This window comes from Bubalus kerabau, chromosome 1 (genome assembly GCF_029407905.1).
Source record: "Bubalus kerabau isolate K-KA32 ecotype Philippines breed swamp buffalo chromosome 1, PCC_UOA_SB_1v2, whole genome shotgun sequence".
NCBI lineage: Eukaryota > Metazoa > Chordata > Mammalia > Artiodactyla > Bovidae > Bubalus > Bubalus kerabau.
This window is the reverse complement of record NC_073624.1, coordinates 39,297,070-39,323,433: the sequence shown is the minus strand read 5'-3', so window position 1 is coordinate 39,323,433 and position 26,364 is coordinate 39,297,070. Positions and strand designations below refer to the sequence as shown.

The following is a 26,364-nucleotide window of genomic DNA, read 5'->3' as shown; positions in this document are numbered from 1 at the left end:
CTGACCTCCCTTGCCCTCTAACCTTTTCCTTGTAGATCAGCCTGTGTTCAACAAAACCCCTGCCACTGCATCTCTGGACGTTCCTGTCACCTTCTCATCCTGAAAGCAGGCTGTCTGCAGAGAGTCCTGTCTTCTTGGAGAGTGAATGGTCAGGAATGACCTGCTTTCCCCCGTCTTTTCTACATTAGAAAACGACACCATCAAGCATCCCATTCCAAGGTACAACTCTGGGAATTATCCTTGATTCTTCCCTCTTTTCTCACTATCCTTGCCCCTCGTTTCCCTCCCAATATAGAGTATGGCTCAGAAAATCCTGCTGGCTCTTCCATGAGATCATAACTTCATCTGTGACTTTTCTTCCACTTTACTGTTGTAACCCTGTACTGTTGTACAGGGCTTCCCAGGTGGTGCTAGGGGTAAAACCTGCCTGCCAATGCAGTAGACATAAGAGACTCAGGTTCCATCCCTGGATTGGGAAGATCCCTTGGAGGGAATGCAACCCACTCCCGTATTCTTGCCTGGAGAATCCCATGGACAGAGGAACCTGGTGGGCCACAGTCCATAGGGTTACAGAGTCAGACACAACTGAAGCAACTGAGCGTGCACGCACTGTTGTGTAAGTCACAATCACACCCTGGCTGCCACTGCTGCACAGTCTCTCAAGTGTTCTCCCTGCTCCAACTCTTGTTTGTCCTGCCTGCAAGCCATCTTTGTCAAGCATCCAACAGACATATCAATTCTCATTTAAGCAAAATAGTGTCTTCCCACTGCATCTGGAGTGGGACCCACACACCATTTCTCGACCCCCAAAGCTCTGTGTGATCTGCTCCCTGCCTCCCTCTCCCACCATTCTTCCCCTCCCTAAATTCTAGCCACAGTGGCTTCTTTCCGTCTCTAAACAGACCAAGATTCTTTTTGTTGCAGAGCTTCTGGATCTTTGTTCTACCTGATCATAGATCTCACTCTTTCTCAACAATATTCTCTTTGCAGAGAACCTTCCCTCATCTAATTCTTTCTCCTAAAGCCAGGTCATCTGCATCACTTTATCCTTTTGTAAAATTTGTCTTCATAGTACTCGGCAGACATGACTATTTCAGACAGCTGTCCGCTCATTTTCCCTACAACTGTCCGTGAACAAGATTCAGGTTTTGCCTGTTAATCACTGTATTCCCAGAACCTAGAATAGTATTTGACAAATCGTAGGCACCTAATAAATACTTGTTGAATGAATGGAACAGAAATAAAGTGAAATAATGCAGTGAAAATTCAATTGGGCCATATTTAAAAGAAAAATCAGGATCGTACTGTTATGATAGTTAGTTTAGGGGGGACTAACAGTGTAGTTGAGCTTTAGGTCCAGGGAGGTACCATGTCCCTCTGCACCCTCACACTGTTGAGTCTTTCACTAGCATATATATTCATTCAGGGTTCTAACAATGTCTACTCAGGTGGATGCATAAAATAATAGAACACCACCAATTGATGTCTTCAGATTCACGGTCACTCCAAAATTCCACCAAGTCATAAGAAAGAGGGAGAGAGCTCAGCAGTACAAAATTGGAGGGGTTACAGATTTTGAGTGTTAGAATGTTAGTCGTTGAGTCGTCTCTGACTCTGTAACCCATGGATTATAGCCTGCCAGGCTCCTCTGTCCATGGAATTCAACAGGCAAGAATACAGGAGTGGGTGGCCATTCCCTTCTCCAGAGGATCTTCCTAACTCAGGATCTGGGTCCTAAACCTGGGTCTCCTGCATTGCAGGCACATTTTTTACCATCCAAGCCACAAGAGGAGCCCTTTACAGATTTTGAAATACGTGTAATAAAATCAGCAAATTCTTAGGAGACTGGTTTGCTAATTTGATGGGTAATAGGGACTGAGGGTGCTGAGTACTGTCCTTTATTTTTACTGAAGTCAGAGAAGAAGGTATTTTGCTGTGAAATGAAGGTTTGTGTCCTCCCTGAAAATTCCTATGGTTATGTACTAAACCCCACTGTGACTGGATTTGGAGACAGGGTCCTCTAAGGAGGTAGGTTTAGTGACATCATAAGTAGGGAGGGTTAGTGTTCTTATAAGAAGAGACTCCAGGGAGTCACTCTCTTGCCCTCTGCACACACCAAGGAAAGGCTATGTAGGCACTTGGTGAGAAGGCTGCTGTGTGCAAGCCAGGAACAGAGGTCTCACCAGCAATGAAACCCTGCCTTGCTCCTGGACTTCCAGCCTCCAGAGCTATGAGAAAAGAAATTTCTGTTGTTTAAGTCACCCAGTCTGTGGTATTTTGTTATGACAGCCTGAACACATAAGCTAGATTATGTATTTGGAAGAAATTTTAACCAGAAAGAAACAATGAACCAGGCTACCAAATATCTATAATCAATTAAATAGTAAAATGTGTAGGTTTCTCTTTCTTAAAAATCTCAGTTTTAACACTTACTCTAACACCTCGCCAGCAGATGTTCCTTTGGTTACATGTGCTAAAGAACTCTTACCTGCTCTTTTTCAAGCATATCAGCTTTTCTCAATATCTTCATTGCATAGATATGGCCTGTATCTTTCTTCTGGACCAGCCGCACCTTGAATGTAAAAATTCATAGCACAAATTTCAGTCACTGCTATTTATTTAGGGGTGAAAGGCAGGCTCCTTTAAAGAAAGCACTGCTGTAATTTGCTGTTGCTCGTTATTTTAGAAATTCTATTAAAATTAAGCTACTTTAATACACATTTTAACACATTACACTACTTACGTATGAAGCTACTTTCTTAAGATACATATTTTCAATAGCAGCGACTTTAAAAAAGAAGCACACCTCTCCGAATGCTCCTCTTCCTATAACTTTCAGAGACTCAAAGTCATCCAGGCCAAGTCTGGTCCGCTTGAGCCGTAAGAACTCTGTCTCCTTGCGAGCATGCTGTGATCGGCGTAACTTTTTCTATTAAAAAAGAACATTTTGGGAAGATGATTTTTAAAATCAGACTGTTTCAAAGGAAGCCTATAGTGTTAAAAGATGTGATATATTAAAATGAAGGTAACATATCTTAAATATTATATACTGGTGCTACAATTTATTTACCAAAGTTGAACATTCATTGAGCATATAAAAAATAAAATAATTTTTAAAATCATTAAAAAATTTTTAACAATTTATAAATCTCTATTCTTGAGACAGACTCTGTTAAATATTTCATCTTAACAAGTCCATATATTCTTTTATCTATATACTAACTTAATTCAAAAATAAAAATTAAACTTTAGGAAATGCTAATAGCATTCTTCATTTTTCTTTTGGCCACATCATGCAGCATGTGGGATCTTAATTCCACAAACCAGGAATCAAACCTGTGCCCCCTGCATTGGAAAGCAGATTCTTAACTGCTGGACCACTAGGGAAGTCCCATAATTTCTGATATTCATTTTTTACTGTTAACAAATCTACTAGGGAATTGTGTCAACTCTCTAATTTCCAAGGCTGCTCCCTCACAGCAGCTGAGACTTCTGACACTGAAATAACACAGCAGCAGTATTTCCATACAGGCTTATTTATGGTAGAATTTATTCTTGGGCAGGTTTTTTAAATAAAGTGCTTGAGACTTGGCATATAACTTCTTAAAAATATGAAACTTCAACAACAAAAAAATAATTACACAAAGAATCCTTCAAAATATCCAAGTCAAGAATTTCACAATTCATTATACAAAGATTACAAGAAATACTATTAAAGAAAAATTATGAACTACCTGAAGCTTACACTTGGAATGGGCATTTATTTAATTGTTCTAAACCTTGCTTTTCTGTCCCCTCATGAAACAAAATTCTGCTTTTTGACATAGAATTATGTCAAATTAGCTCAACCTAGTAGAGGTCACATAAGACTCTTGAGAGTCCCTTGGACAGCAAGGAGATCAAACTAGTCAATCCTAAAGGAAACCAACCCTGAATGTTCATTGGAAGGACAGATGCTGAAGCTGAAGCTCCAATACTTTGGCCACCTGATGTGAAGAGCTTACTCACTGGAAAAGACCCTGATGCTGGGAAAGATTGAGGGCAGGAGGAGAAGCGGGCAGCAGAGGATGAGATGGTTGGATGGCGTGACTGACTCAGACATGAACCTGAACAAACTCCAGGAGATAGTGAAGGACAGGGAAGATCTGGCGTGCTGTAGTCCATGGGGTTGCAAAGAGTTGGACACAACTTAGCAACAGAACAACAACATAGTAGAGGTCACACAGAATGGGTAACAAACAAAATCAGTGAAAAGATCAAGCCCCAGTTCATCTTCAGCTGAACCCTACCAAGCATGCAGAGGTTCAGGTCTGAAAGAAACAAGTCAAAATGACTGAAATGGTTCAGAAGCACTGTTCCTAAATGTAGTTCAAGATATAACCACTGAATAGCCCCTTCCTACCCCTGTGTGCAACTGTTTCCAAATTGGTAAAGTGAATTATTAATTAGAAATATGCAAGTATGCATCATCAACAGAATGGAATTCTGATACTTCTAACAAAGTCTACAAAAATAAAATCCTGAAATTATGTCTTCAATCTAAACACCTTTAAACAGCTAAATGAAGTCACACCAGTGGTGAAAATAGTGAAGAACTTCTTTGTTTAAAAATGCCTTTTGAATCAATAATGTTGAAAAATGAATTATTAGTAAAACAAAAGGATAGCTCAGAAGTAGCTTGTTATAAACTCTGACTCTAACTTACAAAGGCCACACGGTGGCATTATAACACCATTTTTCAAAGAAGCAAAAGCCCCTTTTAAAAATTACATGAATGATTAATATAAGAATTCTGAAAGGCAGGCTGGATTTCTGGCTTTATGGATTTAACAATGTACAGTTGGATGCAGACTCAGAAACTTGTCTAATCTGAATGGAAAAGACCTCATCAGTTTCATAAATTATACTCAAAGTTGACAGACAAGAGAGGCAGTCAAAGAAAGTAATGCTTTTAACTATTTGACAGGTTGTGTAGTGTAGTAAGTAAACAATATTTATGTAGTCAGGAGGCAGCTATTAAATGGTGAAAGGGAGATCACAGTGTATGGAATATGCAATCCTATGAAGGAGGGAAATCACCTATGACACTGGCATAGTACTTGAAAAACAAAAAAACCTATCCATAGTATCAAAGCCCATGTTGTAGTCCAAAGAGAGTTGAAACAAGTTCACATTTCTTAAAAAACTGATGAAAAAAGCATGTTGATATATCTGCTCACAACTTGTGTAAATCAAGTCATCTTGGAAAGCAAATAACGTTATAATCAGATTTTTGGTAAATCATATTCTTTCCTCTTGAAGACTACAACAGAAATCTACGGGCAGGCTTAACATTTCAAGGCTCTCTTGCAGCTTAAACTTGTGCAGTTTGGTTTTCCCTTACAGTAAATAACATTCTATGTTAGATAGGATTTAAAAGGAGATGGAACTAGAAATACACCATTTTCTTTTTGTTTCTCCATTCCTCTTCAAATGAGTGTTCCTCAAATGCTCTTTTCGCAGGGTGCTCAATTTTTGTAGAAGACAGTGTACACAGAAGTTTTAAGATATGGAATACATCGGGTAACAACTTCATCTCTTATAAATGCTTCTCATGGCTACATTATATATGGTTTAGTTTTCACAACTAACTTTTATAAACTATTTCACAAGTTAGTGTCTATTACAGAATGCATTAAGGATAAATTTATTTTTATAAAACAATTTTACTTTGAAAAGATCCACCCCACATAAATATAGTTCCAGCACACTGTACATTCTTTCAGAGACCATGTCTATTTGTGACAGTCTAGGGCTTAGCATGGGGCCCAACAAGAAGCATTTGTGGAATTCTAGTATCTTTACTGAAAATTTTGGATGTTTTATACATGGTTATTTTAGGCCACTGAGAACTGTTAGGGGTAAAATCATCTCACATTTTCTGTGAGTTATTTAAAAAGAATTAAAGAAAACAGTTCTAGATGTACTTAGCACCTGCTGGTGTGGATGAGAGGCTATACTCAACTCTTACATGCATTTGATTTGGCCCCTAAGTTGTTTTTAAATCATTCTAATAATTTGCCAATATTTTAAAAGGCAAATGATTTCATACAAGTCCAGATTTCCAGCTTCTCTTGAAAAGCAGAACTTGGCTTCACTGGGCCAACAGGATAGCCCCGAAACCAGGCCACCTCCATCCACCCCAGTGCCAGTCATGGGAAACTGAATAATGAGGCTGGTGGTCTTGTTTTCATTCAGCAAAGTGAAAAGTGGTATTCTTTATTAAAAGATAAACTGTGAGGAGAAAATCTTTAGAACAAGACCAAAGAAAAATCTATTTCTTCATGGAAATGAAAAAAAAAAAGTGAATTAAATATGTAAAATATTTTAGATCAAAAGACGAAATGTCCCTAGGAAAGCAATGTGGCCAGCTTCTCTTGTTTATGACACTTGCTTGGCCTTTGGACATCTGCTTTCATATAGTTCATTTTTAAAGTGCAATATGATGCACATATTCATTACTTTGAATGTACCTCTTAACAATCATGTAAATTCTACCTATTTCTGTGAGATTCAAATCAACTGTTAATTCTTCCGTGAAACCTTTTCTGATCCCCTGAACTAGGAAAAAATCCCTCCATATTTTCAAAGTTTGCCACATTCTATCATGTATACCTATTTGTACACGTATACACATGTAATCTCTCCTTCTAATCTATGAACTCTTTAGGGAGAGATCCACTGTCCATTTGTTCATTTATTTGCCAAATATTTATCCCAGCCTTCTGCCAGCCCGGATCACGTAATGCTGAATAGACGTCATGGAGTTTCTACTCTGGGAAGATGGTTTTAAGGCTGTCCCAGGGACAAGAATAGTGCACTATCCCAGTGGACGTGTTGCCTAGAAAGAGACAGAAAGCATCCTGAAGAGTAGTGGAACTCAGGCAGGCAGAAGGAAGAGTTCCAAGCAGCAGAGATGCACAGAAGAAAGTCTACAGGCAGGAGCAAGGAAATGAAAATAATTCAATCCCGTTGAGCAGCCTGGCAGTGGGGTGACAAGAGATAAAGTGAGAGAAAGGGAAGCAAAAGCCAAATTCACGTTTGAGTTGGCCTTATCCTGAGAGAACATGGGAGCCAGTGAAGGGTATTAAACAAAAGAGTGACTTGGTCAGATCTGGGTTGTGACAAGTAACCCTGGTTGCAGTGCACAGGAAAATTGGGGGTGGGAACATGGCTGAGAACACAAGACAGACTAGCTGGGGGCAGTGAGTCTTCAGGTGAAACACACGGTCATTTACATGACTGGGTTCTGGGCACCAGACTAGTGAACTAGGAGGTTTTAAGAAACATGCAGGAAGATTTTAAAGAAGATTTGGCAATTAATTGATTCTTCTTGGAGCCCTCTTTTCTTATTCCTCACACCTAGAATACTGTAGATACTATTCACTGAATATATGTTCTTAGAATTAAAAAAAAGCTTCCCCCTTTCAAAGATTTCCATCATAGCAACACAGTAAGAAGAACCACGTTCAAATATTAAACCCACACTATCTAAATTATAAGATCATGTGTGCATTCTAAGTCACTTCAGTCATGTCCAACTCTTTGTGACCCCATGGACTGTAACCCATCAGGTTCCTCTCTCCGTGGGATTCTCCAGGCAAGAATACTGGAGTGGGTTCCCATTCCCTTCTCCAGGGGATCTTCCTGATCCAGGTATCGAGCCCGTGTTCTCTTATGTCTCCTGCATTGGCAGCAGGAATCTTTACCACTAGCGCTAATACTTGAAAAGGCCACTGGGGTAGCTTTTGTACAGTTATTACAGTTTCCCCCTTTTTATTGAGAGGTAATTGACATGTAATATTGTGTAAGTTTAAGGTATACAATGTGGTAATTTTTCTCCCCACCCTTTGGCCATGCCATGTGATCCACAGGATCTTAGTTCCTCAAAGAGGGATCAAACCCAGATACCCAGCAATGGAAGCATGGGGCCCATCACCAGGGCATTTCCTACAATGTGATGACTTGATACAAGTGAATATATATTGTGAAATGTGGACCACAATAAAGTTAGTTAACACATCCATTACATCACATAACTAAATGCTATTTGTTTTTGGAGTGAGAGCATTTCAGATTTAGTGACTTTCAGGTATATAACAGAGGCATTAGTCATAGTAATTACAGCTTACATTACCTCTTCATCTGCTAATCCTTCTTCTTCCATAGCCACTTCTAATTTCTTCTGCCTTTTTTGAAGAAAAAATAATTTAAATTTAAATGTGTTCCTAAGTATTTCCATCTAAGAAATGTACATTTATTTTTTCAAGTTTACACTTCAGTTTGCTATGCTAAAAAACAAATCTTTCAAGTTGAATCAAAATAATCACTAAAAAGAGTGATTATGTGTGTGTGTATATATATATATATTTCTTTTTCAAAATATAAGCCCAGTCCAGATTTAGCTGTCTTATACTAGCCAAATGAGTAATTTACTTCTAAAGCTGCCTAAATGAATTGTTAGCAAAGGTGACTCATGTTCTAACATGGAAAACTCTGTTATCTAATGTTTAAACCTCCAAAATCATTAACATTTATCAGTGTTTATACTAGATGTATAAAAAGGTAACTATAGTGACTAAAAGTAAAAATTTTTAAGGTGGATATCTCTAGGCTTCCCTGTGCTTGAACTTTGGTTTTAACGCTTATTAGCTAAAGCTTGTCTACATCCTTCACTTAACCTCTAAACTTGATTTTCCTAATTAATCAAGGAAAGATATTCAGTGCAATTAAGTATATTTGATTCTACTATAATTCTTGGGAAATTGGAAAGTGATATATATACATTAAAAAAATAACCCATTAACTACTAGAATATTTGCATTGCTAGGTATAGCCAAGTTCAGTTTTTCAATATTTTAAAATGTACCCTTGAAGTTACTTAAGCTACAGAGGGAGTGGGGGGTGGGGTGAGGGGATGTGTGGTGTTGGTCAGTATGGATGAAATAACTGGTAACCAGACAGACAGCTGTAGTATCTACTTTGTGACTCATTTCCAAGTGACTATTAGTATTTCATTTCTATTGTATTGCTTTTTTTTTTTTCCTAATGATAAACCTGGGAGAGCTTTTCCAAATTAGTTTTGCAGCATAGCAGAAAAAGACTAACTTTCAAAGATTTATCCATAAGGGTTGAGGATTGAAACCATGATGTTTATGACAATATGCCCAAAGGGAAGCTCTTTCCTAAACCACTGTTAAGATCCTTTTTATTTCTTATGGAAAATTCATAACAAAACTATCTAAAGCCTGTTCATAAGTCAGCTGTTCATAAGAATATTCTCCACTTACTTCCTCAATTCTAGTAATAAGCACCTACCTTGGTGCTAATCACACTGATTTTTATCTTTTGTTTACACATGATTGCCTAAGGCCAACCCTTTGAATGGACTAAGTTCCTGATACTGGACTCTGTGTCTGCCATCATGCCCCTCTAGACACCAGAGCTGCTTGGTGAATGATCTGAGTTTTCTTCTCTGCAAGAAGAATCCAGAGAGTCAGAGGACCATTATCACAGGAGGGACTATCAATATACAAACAACTTAATTCTTCTGTCAAATCCCTATGCTCGCCTTCTAAAGCCTCAGTAACTTATCCTTCCTTCTGGGGAGAGATGCAAAAACTTTCATCTGTTTCCATACCTAAATGAGAAGACCCACAGGCTTCTCTTGTCCCTTCTTAAAACATAGTTTCCTCCTGAGATGATCTTAAGCTTTGTACTGATTGGTACTTTATTTGGCTTATGCATTTATCCAATTAATTAAGCCTAAAAAATCCATCACATGTTCCTTAAAGTACAAGCTTTTAGGAAACATGAGCTATTTAATTTGACTTCCATGGCACTTACCATGCTTTTTTAAAAAAACTAATTTTTATATCTATTTTCTTTTGTTTGGGAACAGAAGGCAAAACTGAGTTACTTTAAGGTTTCAGCAATAAAAGGCAATAATGAACCTTTAAAATTCTCATGAATTTAAAGCCAGCATTGACTTCTTTCTCTCACATTCCTTATCTGGGTAACTGCCATGTTTTTCCATCTTTCTCACTGAGAAAGATGGTAACTTAAGTGACCACTGAAAAAATATAGGACTTTCCTTCCTTGGTTCTCTTTTACTTCATTCAGTCTTCCTTGATGATCTGATCACTTTCAGACTTTCAATATATTTACAATTACAGTAATTTCTTATATGTTTTATTTCTAACTTATGGTGTGATTTCTACTTGTGGTTACTTTTAGGTATTTCAGTTTTTCTTTTTCCCTTGCTTTCTTCTGAACTTATTTTTCCCCTAGCTCTTTTTTTCCTTCTATTAATTTGAAAATTACAAACTAATTTTATTCTTTTAGTGGCCACCCTAGAAATTATAACAAGCATTCTTAATTTGTCAAAGCTTGAAATTAATCAACCTTTACTCCTCTCTATGTTGTATCCCTATCCTTAGGACACACTGATCTCTAAAAACAATTTAATTCCACTTCCCTCCTGATAGTCTACTGTAGAAAAATACTTTAGTTCTATTCTTTAAAATATCTAAGATAGTATCATTATTGTCAAAGTTTTCTTATACAGTCCATTTTGGCTGAGATTTATCTACATATTTACGTTTAGATCCTCTGAATGTGCTCACTTGCCTTCTGCCTAAGTTGAATCTTTCGGAATTTCTACTGATGGTGAACTCAGTTTAATTCAGCTCTGTTCCATTCTCTTTCCTCTTTTCCTCTAGGAATTTTGATCAAAGACACATTTACTCTCCTCACTAGTCTCTACCTTTCTTAGCTCTCTATTTCCTTCCTCTAAGCTGACTTCTGAACAGTCACTTGAGTTTCACTTTCCAGTTCTGTACTCTCCCCAGCCACGTCTAATCTGTAGTTAGACCCACCCAAAATTACATCCAAAACCAGATTCTTCCCCTTGAGTTCTATTTCACTAAGTTATACCACTCTCTGTTTGCCCAGGTGTGAAATTTCAGAGCCAGCACTGACTTCTTTCTCTCACATTCCTTATCTGGGTAGCTGCCATGTTTCTCCCATCTTTCTCACTGAGATCTTCCCTACTATTGCTGGCATAATCCTAAAGCTAGCCTACTTTCCACTGGCTGGGACTACATCCTTTCCTGTTTCTAATTTCTCCTCCCACAATCCATTCTGTACAACACAACTAAAGTGGTCTTCCAGAGAAGCACCTGTGATCATTTAGATCTTCTGTTCAAAATTTTTCAAGGCTCTTTACTACCATGAGAATAGCTTTGATCTGAAGCGTCCACGATTCGCAGGAAATGGTAAAAATTTAGTTGGAGTTAAACTGGACAATGCCTGACCCGGTAAGGTGCTTTCTTCTGTCTCCAGTATCCTCCCTCCAGCTTGTTAACCGCTCCCTTCTCCCTTTCACGCATATTTAATAGTACTCTTCCTTAGGGGCTCTGTTCAAACGCCACCAACCTTGATGAAGCCTTCCCAGCTGCCTTTGTCAAAAACAACCTCTCCTTTCTTCACCCTTCTCAAAGGGCATACTTTTCACCCTTTCATATAATATTCATGTGCATTATCTTCCTTACTCTAAGTTTTCTGAAGGCAAAATAAGGTCATTTTTTAAAAAATTCTCTCATTCCCACTGATATACACACAACACTACAAATGTTTCTGGATTAAAAGCAGTCATTCATGAATTAGCTCTCTAAAAGAAAGTTTTTTTAAAAAAGAAAGTATAAAGATATACCATAATCTCATGGTCAGAAACATTTTGTTTAAAACATCAATTAACATGCGATATAAATATATTGGTGCCAGGACAAGATACTATTCTGTGAAGGTAAAACAAGTAACCAAGTATACTGTCATTATGGGAAACTTAAAATCAGCATTCAAGGATCCACAATATTTATATTATTAACGGACAACATGTTTACATCCCACTTGCAACATAATAGCTTATTTAACTATACCGAAAATGTTGACCAGCCTTTACTATACCTGGTTTCTCTCTCTTCATGCTGTAAAATTAGGTTGCTGTAAAAATTCTCCAATGTGAGCTTGGCGACGGTCACTCTTTCCCGGGTATGGTTGCTCATAGGAAAGGTGGTTGTAGACCCTGCCGTCATTGCCATAGTAACAGAAACTAGAATGACACAGAGACACAAATTATTTCATAGGAAAAGAAAACTTTCTATCTCTTTTAACAAACTCTAGAAATGGCCTGATTTCTACTAGGCAACAACACTGTACCCTAACAGTTAAGACACTGGAGTCTCTCACATTATAAGTAACATAATATAATAAAGAAACACAGTATTTCGTAAATATAGTAAAGAAAGAGAAAGATACACCATTCCCAAAGCAACAGAAATAATTCTGTGCTGGCAGATGTAAATCACACTAAAGAAGCACCAGTAGCAGTCCACACAAAATATGAACACATTCACATACATAGTCACCAGTCATTCAAAACAAGAAAGGTTCAATCAATTTTGTGGTTGTCTTAGTGATTACTAAATAAAATTCACAAGATTTTGCTAATACTTATGACCCAATAAACATACATCTCCAAAAGAGTTAACGAAGTTTAGTTAAACAGCAAGAAGTAGTTTCTGCCATATAAATCGTATGAATCAAGTAGTGTTATATCAAATATGCACACAAACATCTGTCAGAGCAATTCTTATGGGTATTATGTTTTAGGGAAAAACTACTTTTAGAAGCAAACCCCTTTGGCCACGTTGCACACCATGCAGGATCTTAATCCCCTGACTTGTGCCCCCTGCAGTGGAAATGCAGGCTTAACCAAGGATGCCCCAGAAACAAGCCCCTCTGAATGGAGTCCATGGATGCCCTATTTCATCCTGAATCCTAAGTCATTCCAAATAGTGCTAGGACAAAGTCTAGTACACTACCCTAGACTGGTAGGTCCATTTCATTTTCAGATGAAACTCAAATGCCTGTAGGAACCAGGCAGAAAACAAAAACACATGAATCAAGTCAGGTGACAACAGGGAAGTTCTGTGGTCTTTCCTGGACAATGTTTATTTACTTAAAGTCATGCAGGTGCCAACTTTTAAAACCATTGAGCCAGCCAAGCATTGAGCCAACCATTGAGCCAGCCAAGCAAAGTACTGGTTTAAAGAAGATAATGTGAGGACTTCCCCGGAGTTCCAGTGGTTAAGACTCCATGCTTCCACTGCAGGGGGCACAGATTTGGTCCCTGGTTGGGGAACTAAGATCCCACATGCTGTGTGGCGTGGCCAAAAAACAAACAAACAACAACAACAACAACAAAACCAAGAAGGAGAAGATAAGGTAAACAATTAGACAAGATAAGGAATGTTAAGACTGAACTCTGGTGGGCACTGACCCTAGAGACTTGCTCACCATAGTCCACATCTAGACCCCACTGCCCCCCAAAAAATACGCAAAACAAAAAACCTAGAATGGCTCCATACATTAAAGAAACTTTTGCTAATCTAGATGGGAGATCATTACAGACCATACTAAAGAAGATCCAGATTGCCAGGGTAACTATCCAACATTGCATTAGTAGCTAAAAGTATTCTTCCAAATCTGCCACCTACCCCCAACACCAACCTCTCGTTAACTAACTACAGCAAGACACAGAGCCCTAGATATAGACCTGAACTGAACTACACTCCAGGAATCTCATTCTTCATGTGAAACAAGTCATACACAGGTTGAAAGTAAACAATTTAATTATGGCAAACTCCCAGTTCTGCTGTTGTCTTAGTGAGTTTATACCTCAATCTACTGCTTGAACCTCATTATGTCTAAAATTGCACTTATTATTTTAACATCATAAACTTGTTTCTCTGCTAGCTACTCTAAATCTTTTTATAACAAGAAGCTGATCACATTACTTGTTTAAAATTGTCCATGGCATGTACAGCAAGTCAAATGAGCTCAGCAAGATAAATAAGGACAACTCATACACAGACTGCTGACATCTATCAGAAACTTTATGAGAGTTTATTCATTAATTTCCCCCTTTTTGCCTGAGGCTTTAAGACCATGGCACTCCCAAGCATGATTGCATTTCTTCCTCACAACAGCCCAGTAAAGAAAGGAACTGAAACTTGGAAAAGTCAGCTGGTGAGCTTTGGAGTCCCACCCCGCCTATCTCCAATCTGCCTTTCTGGCCTTATCTGCTGCCCTTCCTCACCACTCACTTGGCCTTTTCATGCCTCCAAGCCCTGGTATGATCTATTCCTGAACCAGTTCTGTCCTATGCTCTATCTGCAGGGCTACTGCTGATCCTTCACAGCCCAGTGTGACAGAAGCCTTACTGTGGTGACTTCTCTAAGGTTCCCTGCCAGGAGAGACATCAATTTACCAGAAGAGACCAAATGGCATTATTTCAAGTGTGCTCTCTGCCACATGTAACAAATACCCCAGGTATAAGCGCTGATCACATCATGTGCCTATCCCACTAAACTTGGAGCACTTCTGGGCAAGGACTTGCCCTGAATCGTTCTTGAGCGTTCACTTTGATAGCACTGTATTGGACTCAGAGTAGGTATTACTCAATGAAATGAGTCCACTTATCAAATAGGGGATGGGGTGAAAGGAGAGTTTAAAAAATTAGCAAAACTTGCCCATAAAGGGTGGCAACTGTAGAAAAAGAAACTTACTGAACCTTGGAGTCAGATATTTGGAGATCTAATCCAGGTTCTGCTGCTAAATGATCACATGAAAGTGAAAAAGTGAAAGTGAAGTTGCTCAGTCGTGTCCGTCTCTGTGACCCCATGGACTGTAGCCTATCAGGCTGCTCTGTCCATGGGATTTTTCAGGCAAGTTTACTGGAGTAGGTTGCCATTTCCTTCTCCAGGGGATCTTCCCAAACCAGGGATTGAACCCAGGTCTCCTGCATTGCAGGCAGATGCTTTACCATCTGAACCACCAGGGTCCTATTCAAATCACCACAATGCTCTGAACTCAGGTCACTTTCCCCTCAGACCCAGGAATTACAGTACTTGCTCGGCTAGCTCACAGGCCTAGTCTAAGGCCATCTGAGATAACACAACATAGAAATTATACAAATGTAAGACATTATTTTAGGTATTTAGTTTAATTTTTTATGTGCTTTAATAATAGTGAATATTATTTTTGAAACAATAATAAAATGAGCTCAGGAATTATCCTGGCCAAGTGATTTTTGAGTACTAGGCTTGGAATGGTTTCCCAGGTGGCTCAGTGATAAAGAATCCACCTTCCATGGAGGAGAAATAGATTCAACCCCTGGGTAGGAGAGATCCTCTGGAGGAGGAAATGGCAACCCACTCCAGTATTCTTGCCTGGAAAGTTCTATGGACAGACCAGTCTGGCAGGCTGCAGTCCACAGGGTTGAAAAGAGTCGGACACGACTGAACATGATGACAAAGCTTGGAATGCTACCTAAGGCAATGCTGCCACATTATCTTTGGAGATCTCAGAAAACTGGGTTCACGGTTTCAGGATCAGATGCAGAAAGGTCAAAGAAAGGAAAAGAGGGGATGGGATAGTACAGAGCAAACATCCCCAGTCATGTTTGCTAATTGGCACTTGGGAATTTGGTGAGGAAGGGGGGAGCTGGAAGGTTGGCTGGAAGTGGAAGAAGTCAAATAAATTTAGGAAGTCTAGATTATACAAAGTTTCTTACTGTATGACTTCCCATTACATTGCATCCTTAATGGAATAATATGTATCCTAAATTCTCAAAAAGGTGGATAGGTTGATATTTGCAGCAGTATTCGAGGGAATCCCCTTTAGGCATATAAATTTTAAGTTTATAGACAGTTATTTTCAAACACTGGTTTTAAAAAGTGCCTGTTACTTTTTTTAATATTTGGCGGGGGGTGGGGGGGACTTAGAAACTCCAACAAAGAGCAATATCTAGAAATTTTAAGAGTGCTTTCTGATTTGTCCAGAATATCTGTAGCTGACAAGAGAATTTTCAAATTGGTTTGCCAATCGGCAGGAGGAAAAAAGGTCAAGACTCAGTTATAGTTATCCAAGGTTTATAGTTTCCTTTCAAAAAGTGAATGGTGAAAAAAACTAATAAATAAAACCTTTTATAATGCCCCTTGAAAAAGCACAAAGAAATAACACATCAGTAATGCTCCCAGGTGGCTCGGAGGTAAAGAATCTGCCTGTCGATGCAGGAGATACAGCAGATGCAGGTTTGATCCCTGGGTTGGGAAGATTCCCTGGAGGAGCAAATGGCAACCTACTCCAGTGTTCTTACCTGGGATATCCCATGGACGGAGGAGGCTGGCGGAGCTACAGTCCATGGGGTCACAAAGAGGTGGACACGACTTAGTGACTAAACAACACAAATGCTTTTAGAAGTCAGAAAGAAGGATATATGATGAACTCAGGGTGTGGCAGCTGACAGGCTGCCAAAGGGCCTTGCAAAACAGGCTGCTCTGCTCTGTCTGCCAAGGAGCAGGGTCTGGCCTTCAGCTGCCAGTGTTCCAGGGCAATCAGATTATGGAAGCTACTTAATCCTCACAAAGTTCAAAAGAGACTGATAAACAAGACATAATGGCAATTTACGGATTTACACAGTAAGAAACTGAGAAACAAGAAACAGATAACTTGCACGTTTTGGCAAATGCGCTCTGTTTTTGTAGGCAAGTTAGATGTAAAGACTTAAGAAGGCTGGTGAACACGGCATCAAAACAGAGAATTGTTTATTCAATTCAACCGTTTAATGGCACAAGGAGAAAGTGGAATCTTAAAAAAAAAAAAAAAGAAAAGATTGACCACTATCTTGCCCAGGACACCTCTGCCCATTCAAAGTGGCAGGAGGAGATGGCCAATATTAAGCCCTGTTGCTGACAGGGCTTTCCCAGATGATGCAAAACTAGGGGGCTAGGAGTGGCCAGAAATATTACTGAGCAAAATTTGGGGGGGAAATTTCTGTGAAACATAAAGAAGTTGGGGTACTAAAAACAACTCCAAACAACAGAAAGTGTTTGCATTAGCAGTGCAGAAAAAATGTGAGACAGTTTGAGATAAAGATTTATGAACTTGAAGTCTTTATGAAAGAGGGATAAACATAAAAAGGAGAAGGATTCTACCATAGAAAGATGAAATGAACTTATAACTCCAAAATCCAGAAGGGATATAAGAGTGATGAAAAGAGACTTCCAAATACTATATAATTTAACCATGATCACCATGGTTTTTCCATTCAGATTATACATACATGGAAGTGTATGCCTTGTTTAAAAACCTAATCGGAGCAAAACCTATGTCTGTTCACCTCTGTAACACAATTATAGTGCCTGGCAAAGTGCTGAGCACACAGTCTGCATTCTATAAATGATGGTGAGTAACTGAACTCAAAAGTAATGGATTTTAAATTATATATGTCTCATATCTAACAATTTCCTTTGGATTAAAAACTACAGTATCATTTGGTGTTATATTAACCTTTAGAGAGACAAATACTACTTGAGAGAGTCAACTACAGAAAAACCCAAAACTCCCTCCCTTAATCTGGATTAAATAATCTCCTTTAGAGACTGGCTTAAAAAACAAAACAAAACAAAAATTATTACTCTCTAGCCAGAAACAAATAGGCTTTATAATATAAAATTAAGCAAAACTGAGAACGAAAGGGACCAAATTATTACAAAGAATGATCTGGATAACTGGCACTTGTTATACTGCAAATGTATTCCTCTAATGGATTTCACACTGTTCTTTGTCTTTTATTTACTAAAGCCCTTTCTTCAGCCAGAAAAAGAACAGGATATAACTTGCAAGTCTAGAATTCCTGCACTGATAAAAACAACAGTAGGTGTCCTTGAATTTCCTGTTCACGTGTTTTGTCCAGACTCTCCTATTCATTAATGGAGAAGCTACCAATCGCAGTTCAGCATTCTTTCGTTTATCAAGCCTGGGGAAAGGAGATAACAAATCTGGCACTGGGGCCATCTATAAATAGATGTAGTGTCTCCCAGCATTTACCATCACACTTCTAAAATAGAAAAACAGAGCTGCTTTACCTGACCAGTACTATTTAACCAATGACTTCACCTTAACTTTCACCAAGTACATTTCAGAGGGCAGAGCATCACTAATGCCTTGGAGAATAAACATTTTCCTAGATTCATTATTAGGTGCAACCTAGAATCCCAACAGGTCCTCAGGCTGGACACTGCCCTCTGGGTCCCCAATAGAGCAGCCACAGCTTCTTTCCTCTCTGAGGTACCATCTGAAGAACAAGATATTCACTGTCAGGTGAGAGCTCAAGTGCCAATACTAACTTTTATAGTCATATTATTTCCAACCAACATTTACTGCAGACACACACAATGTGCCAGCCCTGCCAAAGCACTGAGAATACGAAGACTGAGAAAACACAGTCCCTGCTCTTAAGGGGTTCACAGTCCTAGGGGGACACAAGGGAAACGCAAGGAAAAGTATAGACTGAGGTTTAAGAGAGGAGATGCCTCAATTGACTCTTGTTGGTGATGATCAAAGAGTCCACAAGTCAGATGGCCAGGGCAGAAGGGGAAGAGGCTGAAAGGGCTTAAATCAACTGCACACTCAAGTGTAGAGAATGGCTTGAGTACATTTGGTGAAACAGCCAAAGATGAAGGTACAAAGTCAGTCAGGAATCATAAAATGCTTTTCTGGCCATGTTAAAAAATTATCCTGAGTATAAATGGGAGTTGTCTAAGGCCTTTACGTAAGTGAAGGGCAATAAGGAACAGTTATTGAGCACTTACCCAAGTACCAAGAACTCTTCCAAAAATGCTACATGTTTTAATGCTTTTGATCCTGCTAACCTCCCCTACAATTCTATTTGATTGGGACTTCAGATAGATTATGCTAGCATAGGGAGGATGCAAGAAGGCTGAGTAGACTAGACTGGAGGAGTGTAAATCAGCCTGGAGGACTCAATAATAAAAGGTCAGGGGTAACAAAACTGAGGGCCTGCAACCATATTTTGCGTGACTTGTACTATGGTTCAGAAATGAGGAGATTTCACATACAAATCCAGATTTCTGGCTCCTCTCAAAAAATCCAATCTGTCAAGTTCAAGCCCATAATCCTGCCTGCAAATGGACGGCGAGGACAGAAGCAGTGGGTCCCTGAAAACCCCACTTCCTGCCAGAGTTCACCAACTTCCTTCCTCAGGCCCAGGCTCCTTCACTCCTTGTACCACCTACCTCCCTGCTTCCAGTAAGCATCTGAGATTACAATCCTTGGTTTAGGGCAGAATAATAAGGGCCCAATTTAATACAGTAGCAGAAGAGATTAAAAGAAGGGCTCAGATACTCAGCTGAAAATAATGAAATCTGTAATTCAATTTCAGATTTGGATGACTGGGTACATCTTGATATCATTAATAAGAACAGGAAGTACATAAGAAATGCTAACTTGGTGGGGAAAGAAAATAAGTTCAAGGCTGATCCTGAGTTATTTCACCAGACACAGGATCCACGGCTCTAAAATGGATAGACACCAGGCCCACCTTACAGAATTGATGTGAAGCTCCAATGATGGCAAAGCCCAGTGATGAAGGTCCACATTGCTAGCTCTGAATTTTGGCCCAGACACTTACTAGGTACATCACTTCCGGCAAATTATTTAAACTTTCTGTGCTTCAATTTACTGTTGACTAAAAGATTATGGTGACCAACTTATATATATAGTACATGCTTATCATGTTAATGTAGGACTTACAAGAATCACAAAAGTTAATATTTTTAAAGGACTTAGAACAGTACCTAGCAAAGAGAAACGTCATGTAAGTGTTTGATACCTCCATAATAAATGAGAAAATCTTTTAAATACATGTGGCTCATATTAAATATACAAAAATGATCAATTTTCTTCCCTTCTTTACCCAATCCTCCTGCTCATTCCTCCTGTCTTGAGTAACTGTCCTGGTAAGTTAATTTGTAAATTTATTGTCTAGTGGATATTCTCTATGTCTTCTAGTCTTAAAACCTACTTGATTTGAAAGTTTAGAGTGCTTTTAGTGGTGAGAGAAAGGTATCAAAAAGTACTTTCTAAACAGAAAGACTTGAAGGAAAAAACAAAACAAAACAATTTTTGGTGGAAGTCTTACTAGATGTTAGTGATGATCTGGGAATGTGACTATGACAGGAGAAAGTGTTTCAGAGAACTACTCATTCCTCTCTCAGGATGGAGTCGTTCCCATGAGCCAACAGACATTCACTCCACTTAAAATCTATTTACTCTGCTTAGTGTGGAGAGCTTTTGCTTTTAATTAGTAAATGTGACGCTCTCCATGTGTGGAGAGAGAGCTGGCTCTGTTTACTAGTCCACAAGATCGAATCTATACGCAGTTGTCCTTGCTTTCTGAGTGTCATAAGCCCAGTGGTAATGGCGCAGCGGTGCTAAAGTCAACATTATCATCTTTATTTTTAAAACTGTTTATAAAAAGGCACCTTTTCCTGGTGACCAAAATACAGTTCAAAGGTTGAGCTCCCCAAAGCTTATTTGGCTATAGTAATACTGTTAACAGCAGACTACTTAAGAATGTTAATCCAAACTCCCTCTGTACATAGTTTTTTTTTTCTTTTAACTTGAAATGAGAAGGAAGTGTTTTTTGAAGCAAATGTAATCGAAGAAGCTAAATTAAATAATTAAACTAAGTTAAATTTGCCAAAGTAGTGGTAATTTTATCTAAAACCTGGCCTGTTTACAGATCTTAATGTTTAGGTAATGTAGTAACCCATTTTTCTCAAAAGTATTCAGAAAGAAGTCAACCATTCTTAAATATGGTTATATAATTCAATTCTCCTATTGCTATAGCTCTGTCTGTAATGCGTCAGATCTTGCCTGCAAACGATAGATGCTTACCTGAATCCACCAAGTCACAGTTAACTTAAAAAAATAAACTACCTCATCTGAAATGCCAGACAACTTCAAAGTTCTATTAATTGGAAACCATAAGAACGTTCTCTAAGCCTGTTTGTTTTGTAAATAGACTGTTATGTAAATAAGTTCATTTATATCATTTTTTTAAAAAAAGATTCCACATATAAGCAATTTCATATGGGATTTGTCTTTCTCTGGCTGACTTCACTTATAGACTTCTAGTTTCAAGATGAATAAGTCCTGGGGATATACAGCGCAGCATGGAGACTAAGTTAACAATATTATACTGCTATTTGAAAGTTGAAAGTATCTGAAAGTACTGTATATTTGAAAGCTGCTAAGAGTAGATTTTGAAAGTTCTCACTAGACACACAAAAAATTTTAACTATATGAGGTGATGGATGTTAACTATTATGATAATCACTTCAGAATGTAATACATATATCAAATCATTACACTGTACATCTTAAAGTTACACAAGAGAAGTTCTTGGATAGTGAGAGAGTGAGGCATGACAGTGATCTGGAGATTTGGGGTTCCCAGGTTTAAGCTGTGGCTCTGAATTGAGACATGGAGGAGTAAGATGAACAAAGACAACGAATGCATTCAAAGAACTCGCCCTCCTTTGGCCTTGTCAGTCATGCTTCTGTCTACTTCTAATATCCAACAACATGAGTTTTCTATGTTTTTTGCTTCTGTTATAAAGAGTATGGGTCAGTGAAAAGAAGACAAATTATTTTCTAAATAAAGAGTTCAACTTAAAGTTTAAAATATACTCCTTAAAGAGTTAATTTTAAAGATAGACATTTAGAAATGGAAAAATAATCCTGTTTACAAAAGTAGCAAAGAGGAGGAGGAGAACAACATTCATAAAATACCTAGAATAACCTTGATTCAAAAAAAAAAGTGTTGGCTTTTTGATGAAAAAATCTCATCACAGACCGTTGGAAGGGAAGGGAAGAATTAATCAATTAATGTGTTGGGACAATTGGCTATCTATTTGTGGAAAAAAAACAAGTCAGATGTTTATTTCATTCCAAAGGCCAAAATACATTTCACATGGTACAAAAGGGTGAACATAAAGCTAAAGGGAAAAAAAGTAAAGGAAGGAAAAAGAAAGGGAAGGGGAAGAAAAAGATGAGGAGGAACAGGGAATAAAAGGAAAAGGAAAAATTAAACTTCAAAAAAATTACAAGAAAATTAGATGACTAACTGATCAGTTAAAGGAAAAGGACTGTCGTAGTAGGAAATCATCACAAGGAAAATAGTCCTAGGTACAATTACAGAAAAATTTTGAATATACGTATATGTATCAAACAAGATTAAAAGATAGTACTTTTAAGGGAAACTGCAAAATAGCAGTATATATTAAACTTTTATGTTAAAAATACCTTATACTTATGTCAAAATAATTTCTTAAAATATATACAAAGTTCATAACACAAGTTTTATAACATTAAAGGTGTAAAGAGATAATAAAAGCCCTAATAATAAATGGATAATACTGACTGACAAATACATAAGTAAAAGTAGCTAACAAACATGAAAAATGTTCAATGTTAGCAATAAATCAAAAACATGGAAACTTTAAAACTTTAAAATAATGCAATATATTCCCTATGTAAAAGTAGCCACAACCTGGGGGAAAACCTTGTTTGGGTCCAGTCTATCATCAAATATCTTTCTACACATTATCTGTATCCATGTGGATGTTTTAATAGCTATATTGAGGTATAATGGATATGTAAGATTGTGTAACTTAAGGTTCATGCGTGTTGTCACAAATTTCCTTTTTTTTCCCTGGGTGAAAAGCATACTAGTAGACTGTGTGTGTGTACACCATTTTCTTTATCATTCATCAATCAATGGACAGTTGGACTATTTCCATGTCTTGGCTACTGTAACGTGAGGGTGCAGCAATCTCTTTGATAGTAACTGCATTTTCTTTGTATATTGCTGGACCAGATGGTAGTTGTATTTTTAATTTTTTGAGGAACCTCTATATGTTTTCCATAGTGGCTGTACCAATTTACGTTCCCACCAATAGTTTACAGGAGTTCCCATTTGTTCACAATCTCAATAACACTTGTTCTCTCTTGCCTTTTTGATAATATCCTTTCCAACCAGTATAGAGTGATATCTCATTGCTGTTTTGATTTGCATTTCCCTGATCACTCACCTAGAGCCAGACAACCTGGAATGTGAAGTCAAGCGGGCCTTAGAAAGCATCACTATGAACAAAGCTAGTGGAGGTGATGGAATTCCAGTTGAGCTATTTCAAATCCTGAAAGATGATGCTGTGAAAGTGCTGCACTCAATATGCCAGCAAATTTGGAAAACTCAGCAGTGGCCACAGGACTGGAAAAGGTCAGTTTTCATTCCAATCCCAAAGAAAGGCAATGCCAAAGAATGCTCAGACTACCACACAATTGCACTCATCTCACACGCTAGTAAAGTAATGCTCAAAATTCTCCAAGCCAGGCTTCAGCAATACAAGAACCGTGAACTTCCAGATGTTCAAGCTGGTTTTAGAAAAGGCAAAGGAACCAGAGACCAAATTGCCAACATCCACTGGATCATAGAAAAAGCAAGAGAGTTCCAGAAAAACATCTATTTCTGCTTTATTGACTATGCCAAACCTTTGACTGTGTGGATCACAATAAACTGTGGAAAATTCTGAAAGAGATGGGAATACCAGACCACCTGACCTGCCTCTTGAGAAATTTGTATGCAGGTCAGGAAGCAACAGTTAGAACTGGACATGGAACAACAGACTGGTTCCAAATAGGAAAAGGAATACATCAAGGCTGTATATTGTCACCTGCTTATTTAACTTATATGCAGAGTACATCATGAGAAATGCTGGGCTGGAAGAAGCACAAGCTGGAATCAAGATTGCCGGGAGAAATATCAATAACCTCAGATATGCAGATGACACCACCCTTATGGCAGAAAGTGAAGAGGAACTCAAAAGCCTCTTGATGAAGGTGAAAGAGAAGAGTGAAAAAGTTGGCTTAAAACTCAACATTCAGAAAAACTAAAATCATGGATGGCATTTGGTCCCATCACTTCATGGGAAATAGATGGGGAAACAGTGGAAACAGTGTCAGCTTTATTTTTCTGGGCTCCAAAATCACTGCAGATGGTGACTGCAGCCATGAAATTAAAAGACGCTTACTCCTTGGAAGGAAAGTTATGACCAACCTAGATAGCATACTGAAAAGCAGAGACATTACTTTGCCAAAAAAGGTCCATCTAGTCAAGGCTATGGTTTTTCCTGTGGTCATGTATGGATGTGAGAGTTGGACTGTGAAGAAAGCTGAGCACCAAAGAATTGATGCTTTTGAACCGTGGTGTTGTAGAAGACTCTTGAGAGTCCCTTGGACTGCAAGGAGATCCAACCAGTCCATTCTAAAGGAGATCAGTCCTGGGTGTTCTTTGGAAGGAATGATGCTAGAGCTGAAACTCCAGTACTTTGGCCACCTCATGCGAAGAGTTGACTCATTGGAAAAGACTCTGATGCTGGGCGGCATTGGGGGCAGGAGGAGAAGGGGACGACAGAGGATCAGATGGCTGGATGGCATCACCGACTCGATGAACATGAGTTTGAGTGAACTCTGGGAGTTGGTGATGGATAGGGAGGCCTAGGGTGCGGCAATTCATGGGGTCGCAAAGAGTCGGACACGAATGAGCGACTGAACTGAACTGATTACAGTTTCAAAGAACCAGACTTTGACTATACATTTACCATTATCAGTAAGTTTTATAAACACATTCATATGTTTTTATGATGTTGGTTAGTACCCTTAAAGTTCTGCTTGAAAAACACCCCTTAGCATTTCTTGTACGTTAGATCGAGGGGTGATAAAATCCCTCAGCTTTTGTTTTTCAGGAAATCTTTTTCTCACCTTGATTTGTGAGAAACAGCATTACTAGCTATACTATTCTTGGTTGACAGCTTTTTTCTTTCAATATTTTGAATATCATCCTCTCATTCTCCTAAACTGTGAAGTTTCTATTAAGAAATCGATTTACAGTCTTGTAAGGGCTCCCTTGTATGTAACAAGGGAGCTTTCTCCGCTGCTTTCATAATTTTCTCCTTTTCTTTGACTTTTGATAATGTAGTTATAATGTGTCTCAGTAGAGCCCTTTTGGTTTCCGTCTGTTTGGGATCCTTGAATCTGAATGTCCATTTCTTTCCCTAAGCCATTAACTGCTTTCCTTTCTCCTTCTGGGATTCCAGGTATTTGTATGTCTTAATAGTGTTCTATAAGTCTTTATTCTTTTTCCTTCTTTTTGCAGCTTTGACTAAATAAGTTCAATGACCTATCTTCTAATTCACTCACTCACTTTTTTTTTTGTGGGGGCCAAGGGGTGGTACTTGGTCAAGTCTGTTGTTGAATCTCTCAATAGAATTCTCCAGTTCAGTCACTGTATTTTTAGTTGTAAGATTTCTGTCTGGGTTGCTTGTTTGGTTGTTGATAGTTTGTATTTCTTTGCTGAACTTTCCACTTTGTTCTTGCATTGTTTTCCTAATTTCATCTATATGTCTCTGTGTTCTTATAGGTCACCGAACTTCTTTAAGATAATTATTAGAAATTCTTTGTCAGATGGTTCACAGAGCTCCACTACTTCAGGATCGATTACAGGAGGTTTATTAGCTTCCTTTGATGGTGTCAAGTTTACCTGACTCTTCTTGTTCCTTGATTCCTTGTGTTGGTATCTGCAGATTAAGGCAAATGGTCTCTTCCTTCAGTATTTATGGTTTCACTTCAGCAGGGAAAGACAGTCACCAGTCAGCTCAGCTTGGAATATTGGACAGGCCTGCTGATAGTGTCTGTTGGCAGGCAGGGCTTGCTATGGGGTTCTCTTGTTAGATAAGGCTACTGCCAATATTCTGAGGTATGGGGGTGGATGCTGCTTGCTGGGCTCTGTGGTTGGGTGCAACTGCTGGCTGGACTCCACATTCCAGCAGAGTGCTAGGAGGGCCTCCTAACTGGGTGGGGCTGCTAGCTATATCCATGGTCAGGTGGGGCCACTAGCTGGAGTCTGCAATCACTTCTAGTGGAGTGAGGTGGCAGGTTATGTTCCCTGTCAACATGGTGCTTGGGTTGGACTCATGAATGGGCAGGGCTATGGCTTGGGCTCTGCAATTGTTTCTGGTTGGGCATGGTCTTAGGTTGTTAGGAACCAGATGGTGTTCCTGGGTCATGTCAGGAACATCATCCTAACCAGATGGTGTTCCTGGCTTGACTCCATGTTGAGGTGGAGCCCTAGGCTGGGCTTTGCACTTAAGCAGGCCATTGACTGTGCTCTACTGTTGGACAAGGTCACTGGCAGGCTCACTGGTTGCAAGAACTATATTCTGCAGTTGGAGGAGTTAGAGACTGTGCTTTTCAGATGACCAGAGTCACTATCCAGGTTCCCTTAACAGGTGGGATTGCAGGTTATGCTCTCCAATTGGGCAGGATCCATAGCTGG

The 26,364-nt window shown here is 38.8% G+C and overlaps 1 protein-coding gene across 3 annotated transcripts in view; it reads right to left on the bottom strand.

Moving 5' to 3' along the window:
- The window catches only part of STK38L (serine/threonine kinase 38 like), an 80,039-nt gene that overhangs the window by 14,151 nt on the left and 39,524 nt on the right, over positions 1-26,364 (bottom strand). For 2 of the 3 annotated variants that reach the window (XM_055572567.1, XM_055572555.1), the window contains 4 exons: positions 12,007-12,151; positions 8,177-8,228; positions 2,807-2,929; positions 2,489-2,572 (listed from right to left, as the gene is read on the bottom strand). In XM_055572567.1, coding sequence (XP_055428542.1) covers positions 2,489-2,572; positions 2,807-2,929; positions 8,177-8,228; positions 12,007-12,140 — 393 coding nt within the window. In that variant the 5' untranslated portion in view covers positions 12,141-12,151. Of the gene's footprint in view, positions 1-2,488; positions 2,573-2,806; positions 2,930-8,176; positions 8,229-12,006; positions 12,152-16,261; positions 16,414-26,364 lie in introns of those variants that run through there. The other variant, XM_055572545.1, reaches the window with a different exon arrangement.